The following is a 12,404-nucleotide window of genomic DNA, read 5'->3' as shown; positions in this document are numbered from 1 at the left end:
AACTGTCGCCGGGGTTTTCTCCACAACACTGCGCAGGGCCAGCAGCTTGCTTGCATATATTACAACTGTTCTGTTATGAACGCGAGGTACTGAAAAGAGTTCTCCAACAATGGAATTAGTCTAGAAGGTGATTTTTTTTCCTCCATCTGAACTGCAGTCTGCCTTCAAGGGTGTTTGCCTTGTTTTGGTTTGGATTTGATCTTCCCTTAAAGTTAGGTTGAAATAATCTAGAGAGCTGATGTTGGTGACTCTGGGGAGAAAACTAAAACCCTAACTGTTCGTGCAGCGACTGCTGAGTACTTTCATGTGCTTTCTTTATGAGGTTCATGCAGGTTAAGCGGGGGGAACAAAATCAATGTTTGCAAATTTTATGCTTAGCAACTGTAGTGATGAAACTTAGCCTGAGTCTAGCGGTAACCAAAGTCGACTAAGTAAATGCAGTTTCCATGTTGAGTGTTTATTGGTAAGAAATCCTTTTGTTAGCAGGAATAATTGGAGAGAAAAGGGCATGAATTGTAGTCAATGCTGTTGCACATTAGAATCTGATTTTTTGGTTGTTTTTTAATTATTTTAATTTAGTGTTACTAATATATTTGAGAGAAGATGTATATGTTTGGCATTCCTTTTCATTAATCATATTGAACATAAAATCAATTATTCTAATTTAAAATATTTAAATATTTGATACCGACTGAGGTTGTGATTTTTAATTTCTTTAAATAACTTTTTCAGATTATAAAAGTGATACACTTATTGAGGAAAAGTGATATTTACAAATAAATATCAAAAGAAAAATCATCCATTCTCCTATTTGGTAAAACCAGTGTCAGTATTTTATTCTATATCCTTTCAATCTTTTTCTCATGTGGAGAGTAAATAAGTAGTATTTTAAATTCAAAATTGGGATCACATTGTATCTATGTTTTATAAACCACCCATATTACTCAGCTGTATATTATGACCCTTTTCTATACACTTAAGGATTTGAAAGGGCATGACATTTAATAGTTTTATATTGTACTTTCTAGATGGATGTATTCACTCAGATCTCTATTGTTAGACACTGAATTCTCTTCCTCCTCTTTTTTTCTCTGAGAAAATGTTTAGTGTACTTTATGGATGGTTTACTTTCTCAGAGCACTATTGTTAGTTATTTGGATTTCTCCTCTTCTTCCTCCTCCTTTTTCTTTAAGAAATGTTATTTAGCCTAACCCTCCCTCTCAAGAGCACAGAGATGGTTTTGGAACTGAGCGTGCTCAGTGCAGATGGAGCCTGTGTATGTAGCTATCATTGTTTCGTTACTGCCTTGAGACTGATGTTTCCACACGAACAGGAAGGAAGCTGGAGCATAGACTGTGATTTAATCTGAATTAAAAATAGAGGTTTTTTTAGCCTTTGGCAAAGTCAGTGATATATATTTCATCATCTAAGACCTGGCATTAGTAGAATAGAGAAGAAAATTGCTATTTTGTGGTTACTGCTTGTCCTGTGATTCCAGCTGGGAATGGGCCATGCAGATGTGGCAGCCAGTGACTTGGCATCGATTGCAGAGTAGGAGCTGCGTCCCCACCGTCGGATGGCCCGGGAAAGTCATCTAGTCGAGCTGCCCCACTTATGCGCGAGGAAACCAGAGACTCAAAGATTGCAATACAGACCTCCATGGTACAGAGCCAGGGCAGAAATGCAGATCCTCTGAAGGAGAAACTGTTATGTCATAACTTGATTTCTGGCTGGTCCTCTGAGCTCTTTCTGCACACACAGGTGGGCACATACTCATTCCTTCCCACACACACGCTATTGGCACACTGGTATCATGCACTTTATACAAGTAGCTTATGTTTAGTGCTTCATTTCCTGATCTCTAAGCTCTTTTTCTGCCCTCTTGTATGAATCTATAGCCAAGTATAAGAAATAATGGACTAGAAATCAGAAACCATAGTCTCTGATTCACTGTTCTACTTTGAGCATGTTACCTAACCTCTCTATCTTTTTTCCCATCTATAAAATGTTCTAAAGGTAATGACACATGTGAATGAACCGCAAGGCTTCGTGTGAGGGGGAAGGGGTGTGTGTTTTGTTTTTTAAGGATAATTTTGACAGAGAGTTAAAGCACTGGCATATCATGGTAAGGCGGATCTGTTATAACAGAGGCTGGTTATCTGTTCTGGTTATCTCTTGTTGCATTACCAATCACTTCAGAACCTAGTGGTTTGGAACAACAACAATCATTTCTAATCTCTCAAGGTTTCTGTGAGTCGGGAGTTCAGGAGAGGCTCTGCGAGGTGGGTCTGGCTCAGAGTCTCCCAGTGCCGCAGTCAGACATGACAGGGCTGCGGTCATCTCAGAGGCTGCTCTCTCACACGTCTGGTGCCTGAGCTGGAAACACTCAGACAGCAGGGGCCAGATCAGCCAGCGTCCCTTCAGCTTCTCTCTGCATATCAGTGGGGTCTCACCACATGGTTTCTCCACAGCACATCAGCTTCAAGATAACCAGACTTTTTAATGGGGTGGCTCAGGGCACATCCAAACCCAGTTATTGCAAGGCCCTTCTGTCTTCGTGCTCTGCCATACTCTAGGGCATTGGTGTCATGTTCATGGTTCAGGCAAAGATCCCTGCCACATCTGGGTCCCCGTGGGAAGGGGGAAGAATGTGGAGGACCAATGTCTGATGCTTGAAAAGTGGACCCCCAGAGGGACATACATCTTTTCCACTGGTGAGAACTTGACCACATGGCCACATCTAATGGCAGGAGGCTGGGAAGTGTGCTCAGCTGAAACTCTATTCACTAAAGAAGAAGGGGGAGTGGGTTTTGGTGGACAACTGCCCATCCCCCTGAAAGTGATAGCAACCCACAGAGTAGCTTTAACCCCACCCCGTAATCTCCTTCACCTCCCACACCAAATCAGAAAAAAAAAACAGAAAAAACAGAAAAGCAGAAAAAGCAGACAGTAAAAGTAAAAAAAGCTGTATTTACATGAAGAGCCTGAAGGGAATTCCCTTAGGTCTTCTTTTAACCAAACTGACATGCCTGTGACCTCAGTAGAAATTCTGGAGTCACCACCTTAGCTAAGACAATTTAGCTAATATATTAGCTGCATTAATTAGGGATATCTAACTCAATCCCTACTCAACTGCAGGAGCCATTGTACCTCTTAGTTTTCACTGACTGGATAGGAACCAGTTAGTAAATTATCTGAATATTTAGTATCAGACTTTACAGCCCAAAGAAATCTTTGATTCTCTTTCAACCCCTCACCTCTTGTTTGAAGAAAAGCATTTTTGCAAAGCAGCTTTTCCTATCCTTGATCTTCTTGTCCAAATTTTTGCTTTACTGACTCTTCAATGGTAACAAGGCTTTTAAAAATTATTTATTTTGGAAAATTTTTTAATTTACAGAAAATTTGCCAGGATAGTTAAGTGTTTCCATACGCCCTTCATCCAGCTTCCCCCAGTGTTAACATCTTGCATTGCCAGAGTACACTGGTCAAAACTAAGAAATTAACATGGGAAGAAGATTTTTTTTACTTCTTGATTACCAAACAGCTACAAATAAAAATGAAAATCATGTTCCTTGGATTGAACACTCTGAGCAAAAACATGTGTAATTGTAGCCTTGGACTTACCATTAATACAAGAATCATGTTGGTATTTTAGAAAACCAAGAGGTTGATATCTGGTAGCTTTTATCTACTGAGCCCTTCACTATTAACTCAGAGATGTGTAGAGGAGGATTCCTCAAACACTTGGTGTTGTCTTTGAAATATATAAATGAATATGTTTTATAACTTTGACCCAAAAGTTTGTTTGTTTGTTTGTTTTTTGAATCATCAAGTCAGTTTACAACTTTGAGGCTCTACCAAAGACTGGCTCTATATTAAATGACCTTTGCTGGCTGATAGAATAACTTCTTGCTTATACTTTAGTCCCTCTGTTTCCTCCTCTTCACAGAGAGTGTAATAAGGAACTACATAATTTTAGTTATTCACTGGTCCTGAGCACTCTACATTCTCTTGATGCCCATGACTGTCCTGCCAAGGAACTCCAATTAGGTATTTGAAGTCTAGAATAGCAATGAGCAGAATGTGGAAATCCTGATCACTCCTCCTCCCAGCTGTGCATATAGTTTTTTTTTTCCATTCATTCATTCATTCATTCATTTTTGGCTGCATTGGGTCTTCATTGCTGCGCGCGGGCTTTCTCTAGTTGCAGCGAGTGGGGGCTACTCTTCGTTGCGGTGCACGGGCTTCTCGTGCTGCGGAGCACGGGCTCTAGGCACGCGGACTTCAGTTGTGGCACATGGGCTCAGTAGTTGTGGCTCTTGGGCTCTAGAGCGCAGGCCCAGTAGTTGTGACGCATGGACTTAGTTGCTCTGCAGCATGTGGGATCTTCCCAGACCAGGGCTCAAACCCGTGTCCCCTGCATTGGCAGGCGGATTCTTAACCACTGCGCCACCAGGGAAGTCCTGTGCATATAGTTTTGCCTTGCGTTGTAAAGCTCTCCTTGGGGGTTGTGACAGGGTGCGGTCGGCTGTGGCCCCGTCAGTCTCCCCTTTGACTTGTAAACATGGTCAGAGAAGCATGGACTTTTCCTGCCAATGAAAGTTTTGCTTCACCCCTAAATCAGCCTCAGAGGCAAGTTAGAGCCAAGAAGTGCTACTTTTGATTCTGACAGTGACATTCCAAAGGAGGGCAATTAAAATAGTGGACGTTTGAAGAGCAAACAAAGAAAAGCCAAGGAATTCAAGCTCTTTTGCCTAGAAAAAAATTAGAGAGGCTTGTCATGAAGTAAGATGTGTGAAAGTTATCTACGTGGGAGCCATACAGCCATATTGTTCTTTTCATTGAGAATGGGACAAGAAGGAATGTTTTTATTTTGATGGCTTTTAAGCTACAGTACTCCTAGTTGTAAGAATCAAGGTCCCTCTACACGTGCTTCCGCCACCACCACCTCCAGGTTTAACAAGCGTCAGAAGGACCAAGACCCTCAAGGCGGGAAAATCAGCTTACTTTAGGGTATTCATGGTCAAAAGATCCACTAACATGGGCCATTAGCAATGATTGGCAAGTTCTCAGAAGTTGCTATATTATTAGTCCTGTGTTTGAGGTCTGGTAAGAAAAAGAGAGAGGTTTTGAGAAGGAGAGCAAAGCAAAGCAGCAAGTTACCCAAATGTTAACACAATCACCAACATCTTTCACTCAAGGCGAGGATAAAGCTTTCTTGTTTTTTTTTTAAATTCATTCATTAATTAATTTATTTTTGGCTGCGTTGGGTCTTCATTGCTGTGCATGGGCCTTCTCAATTTGTGGCCAGCAGGGGCTACTCTTCATTGTGGTGCACGGGCTTCTCATTGCAGTGGCTTCTCTTGTTGTGGAGCACAAGGCGCTAGGCATGGAGGCTCTAGCACAGCTGTGGCACGAGGGCTCAGTAGTTTTGGCTCGCAGGCTCTAGAGTGCAGGCTCAGTAGTTGTGGCGCACGGGCTTAGTTGCTCTGCGGCATGTGGGACCTTCCCGGACCAGGGCTAGAACCTGTGTCCCCTGCATTGGCAGGCGGATTCTCAACCACTGCGCCACCAGGGGAGTCCCGGATAAAGCTTTCTTGCTCTACAATTTTCTTTCTCGTGTTTCAGTTTATCATGGGAAACCAGCTACCCCAATATCCAGTACACAGCCCTTGTCTCCCAATTCTATTTTCGCTAACTCATAACAATATTGTATATTAATGAATGGAGTAAAAAAAGATAAACTTCAAATTGTATTCACCTCTTCATTCACTATTATTGGAATAAAGATTGATAAGGAAGTAAGTTTAAATCTTACAGAATAATATAATTATCTAGAAGATTTCTAGATCATCATTGTCCAACTGAAATACAATGCAAGACACGTATATATTTTGTAATTTTCTAGTAGCCACATTTTAAAAAGTAAGATGGGGCTTCCCTGGTGGCGCAGTGGTTGAGAGTCTGCCTGCCAATGCAGGGAACGCGGCTTCGAGCCCTGGTCTGGGAGGATCCCACATGCCGCGGAGCGGCTGGGCCCGTGGGCCACAATTACTGAGCCTGCGCGTCTGGAGCCTGTGCTCCACAATGGGAGAGGCCGCGATAGTGAGAGGCCCGCGCACCGTGATGAAGAGTGGCCCCCGCTGGCCGCGGCTGGAGAAAGCCCTCGCACAGAAGCTAAGACCCAACACAGCCATAAGTTAATTAATTAATTAATTAATTAAAAATTTTTAAAAAAAGATGAAACCAGTGAAAATAATTTTAAGATCTTTTATTTAACCCACTATTCCAAAGTATGACTTCAACACGTAATTAATATAAAAATTATTAGTGAAGCATTTTACACTTATTTGTTTCATGCTACATCTTTGAAAGCTGGCGTATATTTTACACTTAGAGCACATCTCTTTGGATGAGTTGCATTTCAAGTGCTCAATAGTCACATATGGCTACTGGCTACTGTGTTGAACAGTGCAGCTCTAGAGATAAATATTAATAATTGAGGAATTGTATTAGGAAGAATAGGCCAGACCGAGTGGAAATCTTAAATTATTTTGAAGGAGGTGAGAACAAGACTAGACAGTTTTTATGAGGTACATTTCCTTATGTGAGAAAACTATAATTACCTATATAATCAACATAAAAAATGTTACCCATTAACAAATGCAGTCCCCTATTACATGCCATTATATGACCTAGCTTTAAATGTTTCACTTCTGTCATTGGCAGTTTTGGAAAGTATTTAATTTGGGGCAGAAAGCTTGGCTAAATACTAGAGATACCAAATATCTCAAATATTCTATTTTATTCTATTCAGTTGGCACTCTGAATGGGCTGGTCTAGTGGCCTAGAGCACAAGGCCTGGTATTGGAACATATGAAGCCTTCCTTGGAACCGGGTCCAACTGATGGCTGGTATATAAGATTCAACCATGAAGGGATCCCTGTTGACCCGAGTATCATATCCCACTCTCTCCAGCCTTTGAAAGTATAAAAGGCACTATCAGCCCTGGCAGCCCAACATGGACTCCTCTAAAACATCTGGCAATTTTTCGTTCCCCTTTAATCCCTCGGTCCCAATATTGGCTGGCTAACTTGGAGTGAAAGTAAGTAAAGAAATGAGTCTCTCTGTGGTGTTCATTATTCACCATCCTGATAATGAATATTTGCCAAGAGTGTTGTTACTGTCAAATATGGTTTTCTCTACTGGAGAGAAGGTTGATTCTCATCTGGTCAGAAAATCAGAAATTGTCCTGGAGACCAGTGTATCCAAATCAATGATCTAGACCTTTCCAGATGCTCTTTCATATAGAGTAGTACATCCAACTTATGTTTGGTCCTAATTCATAGCCTCATTGGCCCATTGGGACCTTAAAGAACCCTTATATCTTTCCCAAGTTAGTGCCCATTCCTGAAAGTGACATCAACCTCATGGTTACGGTTGTGATGGATGCCATTGTGTGTCTGCTCCTAATTTGAACTGCCCAGGACTTTCTTAACACCAATCCCAAACATGGGTAAGCATCCTTTGCTGCAAACATACCTAAATGCCTGGCTGCTTCTTGGATTCTTCCAACACTCAAGTTGGATCTGGATTTTCAGCACAAGTGCATTTTAATTACTATAACCAATCCATGTTTTATAGGCCATAAAGCTGTTACAGAGCAAGCAGAAAGAATATTGCAAAAGCTTTAAAAATTGGGGGCAAATATACCATGTGGTAGTGGTTATGCTGGTAATTTACTGATTTTCTGCACGTTTCTTACCATTCCTTCTTGTTGACCCATTAGTTCCTTTATTTGATATTCATAATTTTAATAATTGCAGTATAATCTTGCACAAATATTTACCATGCATATAAACTATCTAGAAAAAGTCTGGATGTTGAAGGATATAGACTTGATGGGTTCTTTTTTATTTTAGAACTATTGGTACCAGCTGTTTGATGACCTTTATTATCGAGTCAAACCAAATTCATGTTCCTTTTGAAAAGACGATCATTAGTCTATATTCTTGTTATTGTATTTGTCTTATTATAACCTTCCATACCTAAGTTTCACTCTCTTATTTTTCTAACAAGACCTATAAACATGGATCTTGGTGGATTTTGAAATGAAACAAATTTCTTCACTAATCACTCTCTTTATCGCGAGGCATTTTGTTTCTATAAACCTGGGATAGCATTGCTAGGGGGATAAAGTGTGGATCCTACCTTTCAAATGAAGAAGATTGGAACTTTGTGTGTTTCACCAAAATAGCTTCTGCAAGTTTAAAGTCCATGAAAGGTCTTTTTTGGACCCAAGATTTAAGTGCTGTTATTTAATTGCATGGTCACACTGTCATGTTATTGAACTCTACGTGCAGAACATGTAGTTCATCAAATATACTCTGTAACAGCTAACTCCATGTATACCGCAAATGGAATGCCAGCTTTCAAGAAGAGATTTAGAGAAATGTTCTGATGGGATGGTTAAGTTTTAACGGGGATGTGGGTCTCAATATTTTGGGTTTTCTTACCCAGTATTAGAAAATTATTGTCCATGTGACACTTTCTTTAATGCTGTGTACAAGTAAAGTGTAAAATTGTCAGTGTCGTTAAGTCAAGTAGTGGTGCTTCCAGGTTGGTAGCTTAAAATTTTGTGGAATTATAGTGGAATACTTAAAATCTAAAACAGTGCTTCTCAAAATACCATAAGAATCACGTAGGATGTGTTTTAAATACATAAGCATCACCTGTGGTGCTTGTTAAAGCTCTAGATTCCTTGTGCCCTGAGCCCTGAGCCTTGATTTAGTAAATCTGGACTAATCTGCTCTATTAGTCGTCCCAGGTGCTCACACTTTGAGGCCGTGGGTGCAGTGCTTCTCAGACTTTAAAGTGTGTGCACATGGCGTTGGCATCTTGGTAAAACGCAGACTGACGTTCCGTAGATCCAAGGTAGTGCCGGAGACTCTGATTCTGATGCATTTCCAGATGATGCTTTAGAAACTCCAGCTTTGCAACTCAGCGTCCCATGGGTATCTTTACATATCCGTCTATACCTAACTTGCTACCTTTTTGCTTTTGACCACGTAGATGGAGCTAGGTTTTAACCGCCTTTAAACTTTCTGTTTGATGTAATTTTAAAATACTTGCCTACCTTGCTTATCTTGTCCTTTTTCTTATTTATTTATTTCTTTTCATGTGTATAGATGTGCACCAGTTGCGCCTTGAAGTGCCATCCGCTGTGACACAAGCTCCAGATCCCAAAACCACAGCCAGGCCCCCTCGCTGCTCCCAGGACCTGAAAGCCATGGAGCTTTCCGACAGCGACCGCCCGGTCAGCTTTGGCTCCACGTCGTCCTCGGCCTCCTCCCGGGACAGCCATGGTTCCTTTGGCAGCAGAATGACCTTAGTTTCAAACAGCCACTTGGGCTTGTTTCCCCAGGATAAGGAAGCAGGGGCCATAAAGCTGGAGCTGATGCCAGCCAGGCCGTTTTCCAGCAGCGAGCTGCCGAGGGACGGGGCAGCCGGGCAACAGAGCACGGACCAGGGCAGCGAGAGTCAGCCCTGGGCCCAGCACAGGGTGGAAACCAACGGGGCAACCAAAACGGGGGCAGAATCAGCCACCAGCCCCAAGCTGCTCTATGTGGACAGAGTTGTGCAGGAGATTCTGGAGACCGAAAGGACTTACGTGCAAGATTTAAAAAGCATCGTAGAGGTAAGGCACATTGTTGGCTTTTCAAGTTTGTCCTGCAGGATCAACCTGTTCGCAAAATAAAGAACAAAGCCAGGCATCTTCTAAGATGCAAGAGTGGTGTGAATGTTTAAACAGATCATAACTTAAGAGAAACCCTAGGGCCATCCTCTCTGTGTTAAGACCCTCTTAATATTTGCATTTACAAATTGATTGCATGCTAGGAGTAAGAATGATGATACCAGTGCGTACACCGGTGTGCTGTGTTAGTGAATCCTGCCCCAAAGGTCTGAGAGTCTCTGGCAGAGAGTGGAGCAGACAGAGGATGGAGGCTTCCTGACTTGCAGGTGTCAGGTGTGTACTGACTGAGCCCATCAGGCTATCTTCGCCTTAATCACAATTGTCTCCTGGTGTCTGGAGCTTCCAAAACTATAGATGCCTGTGTCTCACCTCCAGAGACGGATTTCCTGGGCCTGGGGTGTGGTCTGCGGCTAGGAGGAAATTATGGAAGATCCCCAGGTGATTCTTCTGTGCAAACAAGCCTGGGAATTACCGTTTGATGCTGTTTTCTGTATTGGTTGGTATTTGAGGGAAGGTGGTGAAAGATAGAGAAAAACCCTGGGCTTGGTCTTAGGTGTTTACTTTTCTTTTATGGTAAGCAAGTTTGCATAAATTCTTTTACTCCCTGCAAATTGAACTCAGCTCAGGTGCCAGATCGCAGACTCTGGAAATTCAATTATTAATTTGTTGTTGTTGTTTTCCCTGTATCCTTTCTTTTTTTTTAAATTTTTATTTTATGTGGGAGTAGAGTTGATTTATTCAATTATTAATTTGACTTTGATTTAGAGTTAGGTTTTCAAGGATGAGGTAAGAATTACCAGAGCCACTCAGGTATTAATTCATTCTCAATGATTTAAAATATTAGTATTAATAGTTCAAAGGCAAATTGATATTATTGTAAAGCTACTCTCCCTTTGCTGCCTAGTACTATTCCAGATTCTTTCATGTGTTAGTGCCTACTTCCTGTTTTTAGACTTTTAATCTAAAATGTGTTTCAGAATAAAGTGGTGGAATATTTACTGATGAGGACATTCTCCACCAAATACATACATTCTTATAGCTTTAGGGGAAAAACAAATTCTAAGGCACGATTGTGTGTTGAGCTCCACAAATGATCGAACCAGACCCTGTCTACCAAAAATAGTTATGACATAACTTCCCAGTAAAAATAGAAAAATCAACTGATGCTCAACCAGAACAGTATGTGATACCAAATGTAGAATAAACCAGGCCAATTGTGTCTTTAATTTCAACAATGATGTCATTTGTACTTGAGAAGAAATACCTGTGAAGCTGCCAAAAATTTTGGAACCTCTCAGGAAATTTATGGTTGTCAAAGCTTTCTTTGGTCTGTCCTTTTTTCTTTCCTTCTTGGAAACTTTACCACTTCATCAAACCTCACCGTACTGACAGAGAAACCTTTAGTGACTAACCTGGGATTCTGTGAACACTCTTGTTTTTTCTGAGGCTGATTGACAAACCTTAGGTGAGAAGAAATAAGGTAAGATGTGTATGAAACAAAACAGATCAAGACAGAATTTTTCTTCTAAGAAAGTTTCAGCAGAAGTTTTATTCCAAGCTCTCCAAATGTTCTTGCCTTTTTTCTTTTATCAGTGCATTAGCCATGTTTTACACTAGGGGTTAGTGGACTTTTTCTATAAAGGGCCAGACAGTAAATATTTTAGGCTTTCTGGGCCCTAAGCTGTCAGTCCTAACTGCTCAGTCCTGCCACTGTAGCCCAACAGCAGCCCCAGACACTATGTCAATGAAGGGGCGTGGAAGTTCCAGGAAAACTTTAGGGCTGGGCCGGACCCAAGGGCCATGGTTCGCCAAGCCCTGTATTAGACTATGAATTTGTGCCTGCATTTCATCAACTGTAAAATGAGACTAATAATACCTGCCTTATAGGGGTGTTATTATGAGAATTCAATCTGATAATACATAAAAATCTCACACGACAGCACCTGGCATGTGGTAAGCAATTAATAAGTGGAAACTATCATCATCACGGGCCTCTTCTGCATTTGCTGGTTGAGAGTGAACAAACCACTCTCGACCGGCTCAGTTATAGCTGTGCTATAACTTACCTGAAGTCTTTCACAAAAATAAACAGATTAGTAATTCACTACAGCAGAAATTTAATTAGGAAAGAGTAATTTAAAACGGATGATTCCAACATTATTGTTTTGAAGGCAATTGGATTATTTCTGAGGAACCCACGGAAAATCTGAGGTGACACGTAAGAGGGAGAGGAGAGATGAAGAAGGTTGTTGGAGGGAGGGTGGTTGGGAGAAATGTCCCAAATATAGAAGGAGGCACCGAGTAGGAAGACGTAGGTGCTGCTTTGCTCCAAAGTCACCGGGATGTTTCGAGTCACATCCCCTCCCCACCTAGAAAAGTGCAGAATCTCTTCAGATCAGGATTGGTCACTGAGCCTCTTCTTGACACACTTTTGTATGTGACCACCTCTGTTTCTCAAGATCACAGTTTTCACAAAATTGTGAAATTTTGTTTTATCTAGTTCTTTCCTTTATGGAGAGTAACCAATTATTTTCCAGCTTGCAAGCAACTTTACCCAATAAAGACTGTTATGAGGGGTATTCTTTTAAAATACAAAGCGTCAACTCCTTTAAAAATCCATTTTTCTTGATCCATTTCTAACCTGTTTTTA

At 41.2% G+C, this 12,404-nt stretch overlaps 1 protein-coding gene across 11 annotated transcripts in view; it reads left to right on the top strand.

Moving 5' to 3' along the window:
- PLEKHG1 (pleckstrin homology and RhoGEF domain containing G1) overlaps nucleotides 1-12,404 on the top strand; it is a 225,932-nt gene that overhangs the window by 125,570 nt on the left and 87,958 nt on the right. For 9 of the 11 annotated variants that reach the window (XM_082405444.1, XM_082405446.1, XM_082405443.1 and 6 more), the window contains one exon: nucleotides 9,189-9,697. In XM_082405444.1, coding sequence (XP_082261570.1) covers nucleotides 9,290-9,697 — 408 coding nt within the window. In that variant the 5' untranslated portion in view covers nucleotides 9,189-9,289. Of the gene's footprint in view, nucleotides 1-17; nucleotides 128-4,143; nucleotides 7,106-9,188; nucleotides 9,698-12,404 lie in introns of those variants that run through there. The other 2 variants (XM_082405439.1, XM_082405448.1) reach the window with 2 other exon arrangements.

Source organism: Balaenoptera borealis (genome assembly GCF_965194805.1).
Source record: "Balaenoptera borealis genome assembly, chromosome: 9".
Classification (NCBI taxonomy): domain Eukaryota; kingdom Metazoa; phylum Chordata; class Mammalia; order Artiodactyla; family Balaenopteridae; genus Balaenoptera; species Balaenoptera borealis.
Note: the sequence above shows the minus strand (reverse complement) of the source record. Positions and strands in the feature narration are given on the sequence as shown.